This window comes from Delphinapterus leucas, chromosome 10, assembly GCF_059928025.1.
Source record: "Delphinapterus leucas isolate spDelLeu-1000000601 "Yukka" chromosome 10, BTC_Dleu_Yukka2, whole genome shotgun sequence".
NCBI lineage: Eukaryota > Metazoa > Chordata > Mammalia > Artiodactyla > Monodontidae > Delphinapterus > Delphinapterus leucas.
In genome coordinates, this window is record NC_143138.1 from 102,208,765 (window position 1) to 102,227,324 (window position 18,560).

The window sequence follows — 18,560 nt, forward strand, 5'->3', positions numbered from 1 at the left end:
GTGTGTCCTCGCCGGGAATTAGGAGTATGTCACTACACTCTCTGCAGGGTTCCCAGCCATGACTCCCCACTGGTCCCTTTCTCTGACTTTCTTTTTGCATCTGTTGACTGTCTTGATACAGTGGCCACAACATGAGTTGTCCCTGAAGTGGGACAGGTGTAGAGTAAGTGAGGCAAATGAGCAGGGTGTGAGGAACATGCGGGGAGGAGCTGGGCTAACCGTCACCAGATGCTTAGCTTCAGCGTTGGAGGTAATAGGGCGTGGTGGGGACTGCGGTAAACTAGACGGCAGAGACTGTAGCTAAGGGACAGCTGGCCCGCACCCTCGCCAACTTTTATTATTTTTAATATCAGTTTTATTGAGGTATCTTTCACATACCATACAATTCACCCACTTAATGTCACAATTCAGTGGTTTTTAGTGTACTCATAGATGCAGGCAACCATTACCACAGTTAGTTTTAGGTTTTTTATCGCCTCAAAAAACCCCCAAATACCTTAGTAATCACCTCCCTATTCTTACACACACACATAGGAAAGGGTGTTGGATTTTGTCAAATGCTTTTTCTGTGTCTCTTAAAATAATCTTTTTTTTGTTTGGTTTTTATTCTATTGATATCATGTGTTACGTTAATTGGCTTTCAGATATTAAACCAACCTTGCATTCTGGGATAAACCCTACTTGCTCATGGTGTATAATTCTTTTTACGTGTAACTGGCTAAAGTTCGCTGGTATTTTGTTGAGTTTATGTTCATACTCCTGAGAGATTTTGGTTTGAGATTTTCTTTTTTGTGATGTCTTTGTCTGGTTTGGGTATCAGGGTGATATCACCCTCATAGAATGACTTAGAAATGTTCCCTCTTCTAATTTTTGGAAGAGTCTGGGTAGAATTGGTAACAGTAACTCTTGAATGTTTGGTAGAGTTAACCAGTGGAGCCATCTGGTCACGGGCTTTCCTAATGGGTAGTTTTTGATATGAATTCAAACTCTTCACTTCTTACATGTCTATCCAGATTGTTTATTTCTTTTTGAGTCAGTTTTGGTAGCATGTGTCTTTCTAGGATGATCCAGTTTTTTTTGTTGTTTTGTTTTCCTAACATTTTCTTACCTTCCTCCAGTGGGTGACTTTGGTCTTTAGCTGTCTTGTTGGAAGGATGCTTTCTCACAGTGCAGCCCCTCGGTGAAGGGCGTGGAAGCACGTCATAACATTCCTGTTTTTCTCAGAGGCAGAATTACAGATGTTGGGACCTCTTGGGTTTATCACCATAGATCAGAGCAAGAAAAAGCCATCTCTCGGCACCTGTGGACAAATGTGTGTCGTTAGAGGGAGCTTGGGGGCAGCTGGATGCCTGAGATGGTAGGAAACTCTCCCCCATGCACTTATATTCCCTCTATAAAAGAAAGAATAATTCCCTGGCCATTCCTCTTCCATGCAAGTAAGTGTTCACTGTCAAATCCTTAACATTAAAGGGAAAGCCTCAAATTGTAAATGATTCCAACTGCTTGAAATATGCCGTTTTTTGCTTTACCTCTGGAGATTAAAAATAACTCCCCTGTTATATAAAAAAGGGAAATTTCAAGTTCAGAAAAATGTGTGCAGTGCCAACAAAACTTGGGCACCTTTTTACTCATATTTACCTTGCACCACACGTTTTGAGTGAGCCCTGAGGGCAGCCCTGTGGCCGGAGAGAGACCCTTCTTCCAAGAACAAGAGGTTCTGACAGTCTGTGATGGACTAGGCTGCTGCTTCAGGTAGTGAGCTCCCCGTCTCTGGAGGCATTCAAACAGAGGCTAGCATGCTTGTCTGACTCAAGATGGGATTCCAGCGTCAGAGTCAGTTTTCCCGAAACCTACGAACCCCTGCTTAGTCTAGCAACGTCCTACAATGCGCAGCCCCTGTCAGCAACAGACTCTAGGCTTCTCCCGGCCAAGACAAGCCTGACATCCCCAGTTTACAGACGGTCCCAAAGAGTTATAGCAGTTCCCTCTCCAGGTTGTAGGACTGGCCTTCGCCCACATGTGTCATCCTCCGTGGCTCTTGTTGAGTGGGGCTAAGTGCCCCACTGCAGACACGACCCCAGGACATGTCTGGCACCGAGTTCAGGACGTGCCAGCTGTGCCTGGCGTTCAGTGCCCGATCCACCAGGATCGTGTTTGCCCAGAAGGTATCCTGGAGGCGCCCTGGCCGCCAGGCTCTCTGCTCCCCCGCCTCAGGCCTGTACAGAGACCACTGCGGCCCCAGGTGGGATCGGGTTCTGGTTCCCTTTGCCTCTTCTGTAGAGCGTGGGAGGGATTTTTCATGGAGTGCTGACAGCCGATGACAGCTCCTTGCAGCTTCTCGGAGGGCTGTTTCTGAAGGACGTTTACACGTTTCTATGGCATTTTCCATCTGCTAATTAGCAGCATCCTCATCTCCTTTAATCACAGAGGTGAGGAAGCCCACAACATTTCTTCAATTAGCTCAGAGAGAATTGTTTCTTTCTTTCCTATTGATACCCATTTGGAGGCAAGAACGGCTGGTGGTGTGTGTTAGCTTCCAAGCGTCTCTGGAAGGGAGTCTGGCGCTCACGCACTGCACGGGGACTGTGGGGGGGGGTGATTATGCCCCCACCATGCACCCAGGGCTGTGCAGGCTCACACAGACCCAAACCCTCTGCAATGCACCTCTCTTTCCTTCTTGGCTAGTTTACATGGCTAGGAGCATTTACCTGATTTAAACTCAGGGTTTCTTTCTTCTCACCAGTTCTTTACATTTCAAAATAAGCCCTCCACGCAGAAGCTGTGTGATTATAAGATCGGCAGCTGGGAAGCAACCTAGCGTGTGCTGAGCCCTCACGCCTTTCATTAACGCATTCACCCTGCAAAGGTGGGTGCCCGTCACTTGCCAGGCCTGGTCCAGGCTCCAGAGATTCAGCGGGGAGCAGACAGGGCCTCTCTGGGTCCTGGGATATGCAGATGGTCACGGTGACGTTGTACCTCTGAGGAGGTGCATCAGAAGGGGGTCCTTCCTTGGGTTGGGGCAGGTGGTAAGTGGTAGCCGTGGGGTGTGAACTCAGGTGTGTCCCGCCTGCGGTGTGTTCACCTGCGGGAAGCCTCCGGGCTGGCTGGGACCCTTGGATGAAGTTTCTTATCTCAGTGTGACCCTGGTCATCCCCCACCAGCCTCAAGGGCGTCCATGTCTGCCGGGGGCATGGATCCCCACCCTCTCACATGGCACGGCCTGGCTACCATGAGACATTGACGGGCACGCATGGGAAATGGAAGCGGATGGTGCCAGTGATGTTCGGAAGTATCTTCAGGGTCCTTGCTCCTCTGTAGATGCCACCTGTCAGTGAACAAGTGTGAAGTGTGATGGGCCCTGGGAAGCGAGGGGCCGTGATGACGCAGCGGCCCCTCGGGGCCTGGTGGGTGCAGGTGGAGGGCGCTAGCAGAGCGGCCCCTGGCTCCACACATGGCATCTTAATGCACAATAATGCATTCCCGTCTCCAAAGAGATGACAGGACTTCTCCTGGGCTCTCAGTGGGCACCTTTACCCCTTGGGAACGAGAATTCATGCTGGGCATGGGTTTACCCACCTCCCCTCCTGCACGTGCGTCCCTCACACGTCCGTCAGGAAGCAGGTGGGTCTGGAGCCTGGAGAAGAGGGTGGTGACACATACACGGTCGGAGGGTGGACAGGATCCCTCCCCCGCCACCCCCACCCCTGTGCCACCTGCTGGCCGGCACGTCCCCTCGTTTCCTCCAGTGGTTTGTCTCTGGAGTGACGGGTGGGCACGCCCGTAAAGCACTGTTCATTGTCCAGTGGGCTGGCAGGAGCCGATGTGCGGACGGGCCACGTGGCCCTTTGGTGGGTGGCAGCCTGACGCCGTCTCCCGCTCCATCATCCGGAAGGCGCCTGGACGTCCAACTGCTGGGAAATCAAGCGGAAAAGGAATCGATTCCCCCACCGCCATTTATGTCTTTGTTTAAAATGCACAAAGTGGCTCTTTCGAAGGAGAGAAAAAGAAGAGGGAACGCCTCCATGCGCCCCCCACACGGGTCTGGCCCCGTCGGTACAGTGAGCGCGTCATTTCTCTGTGTTATGAAGGACGCGTCGCTCCTGACAGCGGCAACTTTTGCAGGAGGATCAGATTAGAGCTCTTGCTTCTCCCTGTGATTTTTAAATGGGTTCTCTCCGGGGGGTGTGTAATAAGCCAAGTGAATCGTCCTCCGCAAAACTGGAGCCCTGTGGCCTCCAGCCCCCAGTCCTCGGCGTATTTGATACCAGGCTGGCGTGGCCCTGGGTCAAACTACACAGCCGTTGTTCGGAGCGCCAGCGTGATTTCCACTCTGGAATCTTTATTAAGTGACTTGAGTCCTTGTGTGAAATACCCTGGGCCCCCTTCATCTGTGGATGTGCCTGTGAGCCCAGTGCTGCTGGCAAAGTTCTCAAGCCCCTGCCGCCTCCCCTGCCCAATGGTTCCTTTCTGGCTGCTGGTGGCATCCAGCTCTGGGAAGTGGCTGAGTGTGGGAGAAGAAGCCCTAAACTGGGGGCTCGGGCACCGTGTTCCCTCCCCAGTGCCGCCCCTTCAAGGCTGGGTTCCCACCCTGGGTGGGCCTGTCTCCCCATGTGTTCACTGAAGGATGTGGGCCAGAATCAGCACTTCCCAAGTAGATGACGGTACCTGGGGTTTGCAGACCCCTTTTTTACAAAAATTCCCAAGTGTCGACAAAGCCAGGACTGAAGCTGAGCTGGTGGAAGTGCAGGTCTCCTTACGTTAACCAGCGACTTGGAGCTGTGACCCTGGATCTCAGCGTGCTCAGCACGCTGGGCAGAGGCCGAGTCTCGGCCAGGTGTGAGGCTCGGTCCTGAGGCTGCCTTAGGGGAGAAGACAGCCTGGGGGGAGGGTGCACAGGGAGGTCTACGTCAAGTTGGAGGGAAGAGCGGTACAGCTGCAGCAGGAGAAGAGAGCAGAGAGGCGAAGGTCCCGACCTTCCGGATCAGGGGAGACTTTATCGAGGAGGGACACTTGAATGGGACTGAGGGTGGGAGCCAGCAGGTGGACACAGGGGGAGGACAAGCCCCCAGATCTCAAAGGTGGACTGTGTAGCCCTGAGGCAGGTAGACAGGCGCCAGCTGGCTGGAGTGTGATGGCCATGGGGGAGGGTGTTTTGCGGTGAAACCAGAGTCCTGGGCAAGGGCCAGATCGTGCCAGGTTCTTACAGGATGTGTTAAGGATGTGGGCTCACCCTGGGCAGCCTTTGAAGGCTTCTAACCTGGGCGCAATAGGATAGCATTTGGTTGTCTCCTGACGTTTATCCCCCACAGGTTCTTGACATTGAAACTGTAGCTTTGCCAACACTGAGCAGTTCACTGTACCCACCGCCCATCTCCCACCCCCAGTGAGTATAAGACCACAAATCTCAGGCAGCAAAGCCAGGGCCAGGTAGGGATGGGAGGCAGCCGCGGGGCCCACCCACTAGCTCCATGACATGCCTCCACCTGCCCAGCCCCCAAGACCACTCAGTTGAGATGCACGCCTAAGCAATATGACAAGTTACTGCGAGTCCATCCCCAACATGAGAGAGTGGTGATGATGCAGTTTGTCTGGGGAGAGACTCTTCTGAAGGTGGGATCCCTGGAAGGAGGTAGAGAGAGAAGAAAACTTAAAGGGGGCCTTTGGCAGTGAAAGCGTGGAAAACAGGAGCTTAGATGAATTCCTGCACTCCAAACATTTTATGAGGGCTCTACTGCAAACACAGCAGAGGTAGAGGTGAATGTGGGGATGGGCAAGATTCAGAGAGCTCGCACTGAAGACTTGGTGGCCTCCTCGGCCCGTTCCCAGGTTCTGAGAGTCTGTGGGCACAGATTAGGGTTTCTCAGTGAGAGCTTCGTTTGGAAAGCAGTGGCCTCACACTCTACCAGCCCCCGACTTGCAGTTTCGCAGGAGACTCCATGGGATGCTCTTCTCTTATGGGAGCTGCAGGGGCAGGTGACCTGGACGGGAGATATGGAACCCTGGGTGTGAGTCCTCACTCTGCCAAGCTCTGACCACCCCCACCTTGAAGCAGCTTCCATTTTCTTCTCTGTAAATTGTGCAAAGTTGAAATAAATGCTCTCTGAAATCTATCCTGGCGCTAACATTTTACATCCCAAGCCCCTCCCCTGGCTGGCAGTGGGTGCTCGTGATGAGGGGTGGGCAGGGCAACATTAGGGTTTTCCAAGCCCTGGTCTGCAGTCTCTGGGAGACAGTGTCCCACGGGCGATAGGCTGCTGCCGTGAGCAGCTATGTAACCACACCCACCTCTGACCTTGCAGGTGCACCCTTTGCTCCCGGGCACCTCAACCATCATGATCCACGACTTGTGCTTAGCCTTCCCGGCCCCGGCAAAGGCTGACGTTTATGTCTCGGACATTCAGGAGCTGTACATCCGCGTGGTGGACAAGGTCAGTGTCAACTTCCCGATATGGCTCCCTCCCTGCGGAGGCCTGGAGAACGATGGGGGTTCAGGGGGTGTTTTCCTCCTGTCCACCTGCAGCTCGCAGTGCTGTTTCACCCAGCATTCTGGGCTCAGTGCAGAGCGGCCTCCGAGGGTATCCGTCTTCATCTCAGTTGACACCTGTAAAACCTGCCTGTAAATCCCGCTGGAAGTTGTCCCCACGTTAGCTGCAGCTTGGGAATTCCTGTCCTCTGACTGGTGCAAGTTACTAACCAGCCCGGTACATGCATTGCTGAATGTGAATTTTCTCCCCAGTATGTACGTTTTGGATTCTCAGAAATTTCAGTGGCAAATGAATAAGATGTACTAATGCCGAGTGCTTTTGCAAAATGAATACATAATAGATCTAGGCTTTTCTTTAATGTAAAGAGGGATTTTATAGTACTCCAAATACCTGAAGTAACTGCAGTGAGGCTTAAAGAGGGATGCTGTCAGAGTCCTGTCTTCCTGGGGGGAGGGAATAGTTGGTAATTAGAGGGGGACATTCAAGCAACTTGGACTCCTTAAAAGTCAATATTCTCTTAGCCTCAGGTAGTCCTCCTCTGAGCTCATTTCCTCTGGTGATTTGCTTCCAGACTTGAGTTCTTTCACTAAGCATTTCTGACTCATGTTTCCCAGAGTTTTCACTGTATATATTATGTGCCACGTATGAACTCTTGGGTCGCTGAGCACTTTTTTAACCCCCACTGTATGCCTGTTGCTATTCTAAGCTATGGATTATCTCTCTAAGGAGATTGTTAGTTCTCTCTTTTTATTGGAGTACAGTTGATTTACAATGTTGTGTTAGTTTCTGGTGTACAGCAAAGTGATTCAGTTATACATATATATATGCTTTTTCAGATTCTTTTCCATTATAGGTTATTATAAGATATTGAATGTAGCCCCTGTGTTATACAGTAAATCCAGTTGTTTATCTACTTTATACATAGTAGTGTGTATCTGTCAATCCCATACTTCTAATTTATTCCCCCCCCCGCAAGACTGTTAGTTCTCTCAGAGTGGGATGTGTCATTTACGCATCGACGTATCCCTGAGGCCTCTTGAATGCAGAAAGCACGTAACCGACCGATTTTCATTTGTTGATGGGCTGATAGCCTGAAGGCCAACTTGGGTCTGTGGGTTTGAGGTTGTTGATGCTTTTGCGGAGAGCCGTAGGGTACCACAGGTGGTGGCATTGGTCATTCGAAGGCCACCCCTGAGTCTCTGTCCCCCTTGATGTAGGTGGAGATTGGGAAGACGGTCAAGGCATATGTTCGCGTGCTGGACTTCCACAAGAAGCCCTTCCTGGCCAAGTACTTGGCCTTCATGGACCTGAAGCTCCGGGCAGCCTCCCAGATCGTCACGTTGGTGTGAGTCCTTGCAGGATCAGGGGTCAGAGGAGGGCATCTCAGGGCATTGCCGACAGGTCTGTCGGGGGAAGAAGTCCCAGCCCCTCCCTCTGTTCCAGGGCCCTCGACGAGGCCCCAGACGACTACACCGCCGTGTTCCGCGTCCACGGCGTGGCCATTGGCCAGACCAGTCTCACTGCAACCGTGACCGATAAGGCTGGACAGAGAATCAACTCAGCCCCACAGCAGATTGAGGTAAAGCTGTTCCTCTTCATGCTTCATGGCCTCGGCCCAGCCCCTGTTGCATGTTGGGGCTTTTTTGTGATAGGCTGGGCGTTTCAGGGGCAGCTCAGGAAGCCACGTGGAGGGGCCGTATTAAACTGCCCTACTGTGTCCTCTGATGAAAAGGGGGCCTTCGCTGGTCCCGGGGACCTGGGGCCACAGGAGGGAGGGGCCTGGGTTACTTCAGTCTCTCCGGGACGGAGGGGGTGTGGTGTGGCTCAGGGGAGGGGAGCTACTGCCGCACAGCAAGGGGGTGGCTGGGGAGGAGTGCGGACCGGTCTGGGCTCGTGTGCAGAGGTGCCCATTGACAGTCGGGGCCTTAGAGGCGGTGCGCTCCTCGAGGGAACTCCGGGAGCAGCCGTTCTGGGTGAGGGAGCTCCAGGGCCCCGACACCGTCTCAGCTGTGACGGGAGCCCCACAGCCGCCAGGGCCAGGAAGTCGTGTCCAAGTTTCTTCTTCGGCAGCACTAAACTGGTCCTGCCCCCTCCTCCACCATCTCGGCCACATAGGGCCGGTGGGCTTGGTGTTGGCGGATGTGGTTGGTGCTTCTAGATGGCAGTGCACCTTTCTCCTACTGCTGAGAAGAAAGTCCTGTCTGCCTATAAATGACGCAGCCATACGGAGACTACTCCTCACGCACAAAGCAGCCCCGGGCCGACTGGCACACCTTACGGCAAAGCAGGGGTTGTAGGGGTACAGGAGGAGGACCTGGGGGCTTTGCACTGCTGCAGAGACGGGGGCATCGTCGTCCCTGCCCCTCGAGTCCTGCTTTCCTCCTCTGGAAAACGTTGAGGCCGTCGAAGTAGAGGGCTCTTCTAAGGCAATTAGTCAGTAGGAATCTGGAGACATTTAGTGGAGAGACAACCCCTTCCAAAGAGGAGTTGGGGAAATCTCGAAAGCAGTGGGTTGGAAGCTTGGACATGTGTCAGATCTCGTGGGGACTTGTTGAAACACATTGCAGGACCCCACCTCCGACTGGCGGGGCTGGGGCAGGCCGGGGAGTGGGCATTTCTACAGTTCCCAGGTAGCTTCCACAGGAGCAGAACACGGCCCTGAGAACCGCAGATCCTCAGGCCCAGGGGTGGGATGAGGTCTCGTGGGGACTGCTCGGGCTCCCCCAGGCTTGGCCGGGACCCCAGGCGCTTGCCGGCGCCCCCTTCAGAGGAGTGATGTCTGCGCACCGTGCTTCTCTGGAATTGAATGTGACTGTGTCCGGCTACAGGAGCTTGGAACACAACGGACCCCTTTCTCCCTTGTGTCTCCACACCCAGGTCTTTCCCCCGTTTAGGTTGATACCCAGGAAGGTGACGCTGATTATCGGGGCCACGATGCAGGTAGGAACCAAAGGCCACGCCCCCACCCCACCCGCGGCCGTGTCCCCTGCCTGGGGCTTCAGAACGAGCTGTGGAGAGTGCTGGGGTGTTGGCACCCTTGCCCCCGAGGGTGAGGCGTGGGCCGGCCGGGGGACGGGCTGACGGGCGCTGCTCTTCTCCCTCCAGATCACCTCTGAGGGCGGCCCCCAGCCTCAGTCCAACATCCTCTTCTCCATCAGCAATGAGAGCGTGGCGCTGGTGGGCAGCACCGGGCTTGTGCGAGGCCTCTCCGTGGGCCACGGCGCCGTGTCGGGGGTCGTGCAGGCCGTGGATGCCGAAAGCGGCAGGCTCGTCGTCGTGTCACAGGTAAGGGCATGGGCTGCACTGCGGCGGGCACCTTCCGAATCTGCCCTGCACACAGCCTCGTGGGTGAGGCTCACCGCTCCCCAGGTAGCTGGTGGGGTTGGTGACCCGGGCTGGGAGGAAGCCCTGCCTGCTGGGCTGGGGCTCTTGCCAAGGGCCGCCCTCTCCCAGGGTCTTGCTTCTGCCCTCTGAGCCCAAGCCCCTGCCTGTCACCTACCCCCACCAGGGCCAGCCCTGCACTCGTACCCCCGAGGTTGCCCTCCTCCAGACTCAGGCTCCCCGGCTGTTCCTTAAGGGGCAGGGTCCCCAAGCCCCACGCCCTGGGGCCATTCCAGTGCAGGCTGACAGTAGCCGTTGTGACAGCAGACTCTGCTTTACGTGCCTCCCCGAGTCCTCTCCGGACCCTCTGCTCTGCCCGTGTGCAGGTGGTGGGCCCGAGGGACGGGCTAGTGACCCACGGCCACCACACGGCTGCTCTAGGACCCGACCTAGTATTGCCAGCATCAGAGCTCTCCCGCCTTCAGGTCTTCTTTTCCAGCTGGGCTTGGAGATGTTCTCCTAGCAGAGTTGGGCTGCTCTAGGCTCTGACACGCTTGCTGGGTTATGGTGTATGTTTTTGGAGGCATGTGCTGACTTGGCTGCTGTACACGAGGGTAACTGGACACCAGTAGTGTTTCGGACCTGGATTTATATTTCCAAGAGAAAAAGAAAGCCTGAGTCATCCGCCAGTATCTTTGCTCGGCTAGAAGTCAAGTCATCTCCCCCGCCTCCTCGCTGGAGTGGGGGACATTTCCTGACCAATTTCCTGGGTCAGCAGAGATGCTGGAGGCCGACTCAGGGGAAGCCTCACCCAGCAGGGTCCCCCTGTCCCATATCGGTGGCACTGACTCCAAGCAGGTGAAAGCAGGTGTCTCTAAGTCTGATCGTTTCTGCCTTTCCCAGGGGCAGGCACTTCCGTGGGCCTCTGGGAAGGACGGGGCAGAGCATGTCCCCCTCTTGAGAAGAGCTCAGGGTGCTTGGATTCTTCCCCGTGCCCTTGGCCTGCTGTGACCTGCGGGAGCGTCGGCTTGGTGATCAGGCCACGCTGGGACCCCGGCTCGAAGGGGGCGTTTTGTCCTGGGTGGTGTGGCTGTGGACAGGAACTGGGCTCCTGACAGCGGTCCGGGAGCACCGCCGAGTTAGGAGCACCTGAACACACAGCTCTGGGGCGCTGGGACCCTCTGGAGGGGGTGGGGCTGACCTTGACCCGACACTGAGTGCATCGATTTACTCCTTTCCCAGCAGTTCCACTCTCTCTCCAAGTATCCGGCTTACGCCACAAAGTCCTTTTGAATCACTGGGTGGATACTCCAAGTTTACCTATCTATTTTATAAAGACGAGAAACCACTGGGCATGTGAGAGTAAAATTAAGGAACAAGGAGGCCCTGCTTTGTTCCTCTCCAAAGAAAGGGTTGCAGCCTCAGGAATGGGCTTGTTTTTCTCCTCCTGGGGGCCCGCGTGGCTGACACAGCTGACACAGCAACTGGCTGGGGATTGGTCTAGAGGACACAAGGCCATGCAGTCCCTCCTGGCCACCCTCCTCTCTAGGCTGAGCTCACTGGGCCACCTCTCTGCGTCTCCCATCTGGCAGGCTGGGGGAGGGGCCGGGGGAAGGCCCCGGTGCCCCTTGGTAGATGGAAAGGCTGCACCGCCAGCTCCATCTGAAAGGCGTCTCCTTGAGCCCAGGCAGGTGGGGGCTCAGCCTGAGGCCCTGAGGTCCGCGTGTCCCAGAAGGGTATGCGACTCTGGTCAGAAGCTCACGGTTCCATCTGTGCGATTCGGGTCACCGTAAGAATCAGCTCCCAAAGCCGAGGAATAGTCCAGGACTAGCAAGGGAAGACAGCGGTGAGAAGGAGGAAGGGAAGGAAGGGAAGGGATGCTAGCTGGGCACCTACTGTGTGCCAGGAGTTAGCCCATATCACAAGGCACAGGAGATGGGCTCACATGAGTGTATGAAAAAGGGGCTTAAGGGTTTTAGTAGCCTGGGTTCAGCATGTGTCAGCAGCGCTACAAAGAAGCCAGTAAAGTTAGTCTTTGGCCAAATTAACAGGAGTATAGAATTCAGAATGAAGGAGGATATAGTCTATTCTAATCATACTGTACCTGGCTCCTGCATTTGTCCCAGTACTCTGCTCAGGGACAGACAGGCTGGATTTGGGGTTGGGAGGTCTGGAGACCTGTCCTGTGAGGGCTGCCTGGCCTAGAGAGGAACAGTCCCTGGTCAGCATCCCCAAGTCTCTGCAGTGCTGACCTGGAGCATCTGGATCGGACAGGTCTGTAGGCTCAGAGGACCAGTCTGGCACCCCCAGGGGCAGGGAAGAGGCAGCAGCCAGCTCCACGTGGGGCGAGCCACCCGCAAAGCCAGGCCTCCTAGGCAAGAGGAACATTATGGGTGCCTTCTGACCACGTGACTCTGAGCTGGCCTTGGCAGGAGCCTCCTTCCTGGGGGAGGGGTGGTGTCCCTTCCCGAAACTCCCGTCACTAGCACATAGCGCCTACCCACAGTCAGCCTGAGCCCCAAAGCCCTTTTCCTAGGACCTCGTGGAGGTGGAGGTGTTGCTGCTCCAGGCCGTGAGGATCCGTGCCCCCATCACTCGGATGAGGACGGAGACCCAGGTGAGGCGGGAACCTCTGCAGGCCCTCCTGTCTGAGCTCTCGGAGCAGCCTCTTGGCAGGGGTCAGGCCCTGAGTTCTGCTTCAGGATGAGCTGTTCCCTCTGCTGGGACAGTTCTCCATGCCCTTCACCTGCTGAACCCTGTTTACCTGGGGGTCCAGCTTCACTCCCCTGCCTTTCCTGCTGCAACCCAAAGGCTCCCTGCCATTCTCCCCAACGGCGCCATCTCCTCTTACGCACGGCGCTTACGCCTGTCGCCCCGTGTGGGTGCCGTCAGCAGGCGATGCCTGTGTCTCCACCAGTCTGTCGCCCTCCCGCACCTAGAATAGCACCTGGCACCTCGCAGGAGCCGGTGTGTGGACGGTGTGTAGCTTTCTCGGTGCTTTCTGTGTATTAGTCCACATGGTGCACATAACAGCCCCGAGAGGTAGCTCCGGGGTCACGTCCGTGTCACAGAAGAGGAGGCGTGCACGTGGCAGGCTTAGGGCGTCTGCACAGCTGGCAAGCGGCGGGACGGGGCGCCGACCCACAGCCTGGCTCAGGTCCGTCCCTGCCTTTCGCTGCGTCACCTCCACATGCTCCCTCTGGTCGGCGCTCGGTCAGTTCAGATTGTCGGAGACCGAGTCCACCCCTCGTGAGCAGGGACCCCCGCTAGACTGAGAAAGAGGGGAGCAGGGTAAGCTGTGTGGTGGGGGCTGGGGGCTCTGCAGGTGTCCCAGAGCTAGAGGCAGTTGTTTAGGAATGGGGTCTCCCAGCCGAGCTGCGACAGCCCGCGGCCCAAGAAGGACGGGAGGTGCGGGGCTGGTGCTGTGTTCCGCTCGGTCCTTTGCTGTTTCGTCAGGCCTCCTGGGACCTATGCTGCGCCTGCCGCTACTTAGGGAGGAATTGGGTGTGGCTCCCGTTGCCCCGCGGAGACGGGGAAGCACCCAGCAGCGGGCGGCAGCTCAGGCAGTGCCCCGGAGCGTCCGGGGGGTGGGGCTCTGGCCGCTGGACCCCGGCGGTCACGGGCCTGGCTTCTCCCTGCAGATGCCTGTCTACGTCACCGGGATCACCAACAACCAGAACCCTTTCTCCTTCGGCAATGCCGTGCCGGGCCTGACCTTCCACTGGTCTGTCACCAAGCGAGACATCTTGGACGTCCGGGGGCGGCACCACGAGGTACCCGCCCTCCCAGAGTCCCCCGACTCCATCCCAGACAGTGTTGGGGTGGGAGGGTTCTCACCACGTGTCTTGCGCTTCACGCCCTCTCGCGGCTCCCTGACTCCTTCTCCCAAGGCTGCGGCCACACTGTCCCTCCCCGGTATCCCTCCCGGCCTCTCAGTCTTGCTCGTGTCCAGGAACCCGGCCGCCCAGCTCCCCCATCGCGGTTCCCAGGACAGTCCGCAGCCTTTTCATTTTAAGCACATTCTTGCCGACCAGCTGTGCTGCACAGGGGCTTAGTGACCTGCTAGCGGAAGGCAGCAAAAACGACAGCCTGGTGGGGACGTCACAGAAGTTCCAGAACGTCTTGGGGTCCTGGTCGGGGTCCCCAGTCTGTAGCTTCTGACCCCCTTTCCGAGATGGCGCCTGGCAGCCCTGGGGTTTTCTCCAGGTTTATCCCAGGACCCCACCCCTGTCCCCTTAGGCCTCCCTAGGGGGTCCCCGGCCCCTCCCTAAGTCTCAGCTGGAGAGAACGTGCTGCCCCCGTTTGTATGAGCTGGAGCCCATGCGTGAGGAGGGGGGACGCGCCCGGGGTCGCCCAGCCAGTGGGCTATGGGCTGGGTGCCGGCCCTGGTGACTACCGGCTGCCACCCCGTGTGGGCCTTGGTCACGCAGGACCCGAGTGGGGTTGGTGCTGGGGGTTTCTTCTTGTCCTATCCATGGACGGGGGGGCGGGGGCCGGGCATGGGATGGGGGTCTCCTGGAGGCTGCCTGAAGCTCATCTAGTGCAGGACGAGGGCCTCCCCCCGACCCTATGGGACCAGAGTCCCGTCCCCAGACTGTCCCCGTGGTACCCGGACGTGTGACTTTTTCACAGATAGCCCACGACGGGGGCTCTGGGGGGGAACACCCCAAGTCTAACTTCTTGGTGATTCGCCTGACCCCCCGCCCGTCGAGGCTCGGAGAAGTCCTGTGTGAGGACGCTGGTTGGCCTAGCCTTTCACAGGCTACTGTGAACATGAATTGCAGCATGGGGCGCCCTGCGCTCGTGCTGAGGTGGCCACGGGCTGCAGCCCCCAGGTAGCAGGCCCTGACGGGGCGGGAAGGCAGCAGGATGAGAGCGTTCAGGCAGTGCAGGGGGTCTGGGGCTCCTGTCCGGCTCTGCCCTTTGGGGACACTTTTGACATCTGTCGCAGGCATCGCTCCGGCTGCCGTCGCAGTACAACTTCGCCATGAACGTGCACGGCCGGGTGAAGGGCCGCACCGGGCTGAGGGTGGTGGTCAAGGCCCAGGACCCCACAGCCGGGCAGCTGCTGGGCCTCGCCAAAGAACTCTCTGACGAGATCCAAATCCAGGTAAAGGACGGGTGGGCAGAAGCCACTGTTAGCGGGAGAGCAAAGGCCAACCCAGCAGCCCTGCTCCTCCCAGGGGCCTTGTGGGCACATGTCAGGGGGCTGGGGGTTGGGGCTGGGGGTATGAGGTGCTGTGGGAGCCCAGAGATGAGGTGACCCAGGGCTTCACGGAGGGGGTACGTTTCAGGATTGGGGGGCCTGGCATGTGCACAACAGGGCTGAAGGTCTGAAGTAGCTTAATGTGTTCCCAGAATAGCAGATAATTCTGAGCTCAGAGTCTGGGGTGCCTTCTTGGGCGAAAAGGCTGGAAAATTGTCTGAGCCGGGCATTCATTTAGTTGTCTGTATATTTCACAAACATGTGATGCACTTAGCAGAAGCAGACACACTCTCCCCACTTCCCAGGCCGGCTCCCACAAAGCCTGCAGGGCAGGGGCTGCTGGTGCAGCTGCCCTAGATGGGCCCGCAGCCCTGGGGGTGAAGTGCCCCTGCGGGTCCCAGGGAGTGGGCGGGAGAGGGTCCTGAAAGGCCTCGAGGGATGTGCCCTGGAAGACAGAGGGTGCGACCCATCGTTCACTGATGGAAACCGAGCCTTAGGACGGGAGGTGGCCTGCTCAGAGCCCCTCGAGGGGGCACCCAGCAGGACTCGGACCAGGCAGGACCCGAGCCCAGCCACCCCTGTCCATCCCAGGGCTCGACCCACGTCTCTCTCTACCACCCCTGCCCCCTCTGGGCCCCTCTGTAAAAACAACGAAGAGCATTTTTAGCTTCAGGGACCCCATTCTGCTAATCTGGGGCTCAGTAATGTCTGGGTTCCCCTAAATTGCAAAGAAAAACTGATAGCAGCCCCTAAGTATCATGAGAAAAGAAATGGGTTCAAGGCCCCTCTTCAGGAAGGAGCAAACCATTTCTAAACCAGGCACATACCTCACTAGGGGCAAAGAAACAAATTTCAAAGAGAAACGCCTGTCTGCCAACCCCCCTCACCCCTGCCTGCACAGGCACACAGGCACACACATACACACAAACATACACACATACAGACACGCACACAGACACACACACAAACCACACACACACATACAAACACACACACACACACAGACAAATACACACATAGAAACACAGAAATACATGCTCTTCCTAGCTGAAAACAAAGGAAGCAAGCTCTGACACCTATCCTGAAATTAAAGACAGGGCTTTGCAGCTGCCAAGTTCTGTGACCTCAGTCAGGTCGTCTAACCTCTGCACCGCGGTGTCCCTGGCTGACAGCAGATGGGTTTTGAGCACATCGGAAACTTAGAGGCGCTGGATCCAGCCCACAGAGGTGTTTTATTTGGCTCACTCAGGGCTTTGAAACAATTTTTATTTGTTGCCAACATTTAAAAATAGGAAGATTTTGTCTAAAAGCCCAGTATGAATGCATGGCATGATGCCACACGGCAAAACCAGCAAGAGATAAGGGCCAACCTCCCATTGATAGAGAGGTGCCCCCCAGTACCACAGGCCCCCCAACCCTGTCGTCTCCCTGGCACCGAGGCCGTTCACCATGGTGCTGGCAGTGGTGCTTTTCTGCCGGTCACATAACAGGAGAGGAAGGTCCCCCTTGTACCTTCATGTCCATCTCAAGAGGGACCACAGAGGTCCATGCCTAAGGAAAGTGGGAGGGGACCTGCCTGTGCGTGTATTTCCCGCGAGATATGTAATCAGTGAGGCAGCTTCACTCTGCGTGCCGCCTGCCTGGCAGAAGTGCTCACGCGACTCGAGAACCCGGTCTGGCTCCCAAGGCCGTGCTCCGTGCCCTGTGAGGAAGCACTGCCACTCCGTCGTGTCGCACGAATCCCCCAGCTCTGTGAGACAAGCGTGGCAAGGATGATTACTTCTAGACCCTTTTTACAGATGAGGAAATCGAGGTTGAGTGTACGGTCAGAACATGGCGGTGCGTGGAGGGAGGGGAGTCAGGCCAGTTTCCTCTTGGAAAATCATCCATCAGATCAGATGATTTTAGACACAGGCCCTTAGGAGCGTCCAGCTGGTCTGATCGGAGCAGAAGCCAGCGGGGAGCCAAAGCTGTGCTTGGCATCTAGGCTCAGATGCCAAGCACGCCAGCAACCCTGAGGGTCCCTGGAGATAGGTACCTGAAGGGTGCTGGGCGCGTCAGGCTGTGTGCAGAGAGGGGTCTGGAGCCCCAGGGAAGGGCTGCCTCCGTGGCAGGATTAGAGTCCATCCGACATCATCGGGTTTATCGGCTGCTGGCCTGAGGTCACCAGGCACCCCGTACCAGTTCTGTGCGGATCCTGCCGGAGCCTGGCAGGCTAGAGGGTGAGAGGCAGGGCCGAAGGGGTGGATCTGGGAGGGGCATGTAAGGAGCAGCATGTCTCTCTGAGAGGCGAATTGAGAGCTTTCTCCAGGCTCCGTCCTGGCAGCATCACCGAGCAGGACCCTGGGCCCCGTCACTCTGCCGCTTTCCACACACATATGTCCCGAGGGCTCAGGGGAGGCCCGTGCTTCTGTGAAGCAGCCCCAGGGGCTTCACCAGCGCACTGCTGTCCCTCCTCATCGTGCCTTCGGCCTCTTAAAGCTCAGCCCTCGCCACCACATCACCAGCTGCATGACGGGTGCTGGCACCGGCCCCTCTCACCCCTGGGAGACCCTGGGGTGACCCTGGACGTGGTTCCAGGGATCACAGGAAACAAAACTCCCCCTCTCTTCCAGGTGTTTGAAAAGCTGAGGCTGCTGAACCCTGAAATAGAAGCAGAACACGTGTTAATGTCGCCCAACTCATTTGTCAAGCTCCAGACAAACAGGTACGTGACTCAACGCAGCTTCATCCAGGTTGCGAAGCTGTGCTCACATCCGACGGCTCATCTGTCTAAGTCGTCAGGAGCCGTGGGTGCCTCGGGCGAGCCGCACCTCCCTCCTGGCGTCGCGCTGGAAGCGGGTGCGGCCTCTGCCCTCCTCCCGTCACTGTGGACGTCCCCTGCTCATCTGCGGCGTCTCCCCGTGGGTCCCTCTTCTCCCTGTGGCCCAGAACCTCTCATGCTTTCTGCGGACATCCACTGCTTCAGAGGGGGAAAAGTGCCAGCCTGGAGGTGTTCAATTTCTCGAATGCCCCTGTGTCTTCAAGACTTGCTGTTCCGTGTAGTCTAGGAGCTGGGGCGTCACCTGGGGGTTCGTGAAAATGTGGATCTCGGCCCCTGCTGGGTGGTGGGGACGTGCATGAACGCAGAGAAGCGGGGTTTTGAAGCCTGCCTGCAAACCTGCCTCCTGCCCGGCATTCTAAGACGATGCTTTGGGTAGTGGTGCCTTGTGTGTGAACTGCGGGTGCAAAGTTCGGCATTGTAAGGACCACTGGAGAGACACACACACGTGGGGGACGCACAGCCAAAAGTGTCAGCTCCCGGCTCCGTGCAGGGCTCTAGGTCAGAGGTGGGTGACAGCCGTGCCCTTGAGGATTCCGGTGGGGAAGAGGGCAGTGTAGAGAGAGAAGGGCTGTAATGAAACGAGGTAGTGTTGAAGCCACAGCCCAAAGGAAGGCCTTCCACGCGAGGATCCGGGGAGGCACGCCCCCAGTGGAGATGCTGGAGCTGGGACTTAAAGGATGCATAGGAGGTTAAGAGGCTGGGGTTGATGAGGGAGGAGAAACTT

General features: G+C 56.8%; 1 protein-coding gene across 3 annotated transcripts in view; it reads left to right on the top strand.

Annotated features, from left to right (window-relative positions):
* Positions 1 to 18,560, top strand: part of NUP210 (nucleoporin 210) — a 100,640-nt gene that overhangs the window by 66,324 nt on the left and 15,756 nt on the right. For 2 of the 3 annotated variants that reach the window (XM_022562564.3, XM_022562566.3), the window contains exons 21-29: positions 6,300 to 6,428; positions 7,703 to 7,830; positions 7,929 to 8,064; positions 9,363 to 9,425; positions 9,591 to 9,770; positions 12,343 to 12,423; positions 13,448 to 13,579; positions 14,758 to 14,916; positions 17,628 to 17,719. In XM_022562564.3, coding sequence (XP_022418272.2) covers positions 6,300 to 6,428; positions 7,703 to 7,830; positions 7,929 to 8,064; positions 9,363 to 9,425; positions 9,591 to 9,770; positions 12,343 to 12,423; positions 13,448 to 13,579; positions 14,758 to 14,916; positions 17,628 to 17,719 — 1,100 coding nt within the window. The remainder of the gene's footprint in view (positions 1 to 6,299; positions 6,429 to 7,702; positions 7,831 to 7,928; positions 8,065 to 9,362; positions 9,426 to 9,590; positions 9,771 to 12,342; positions 12,424 to 13,447; positions 13,580 to 14,757; positions 14,917 to 17,627; positions 17,720 to 18,560) is intronic. The other variant, XM_022562565.3, reaches the window with a different exon arrangement.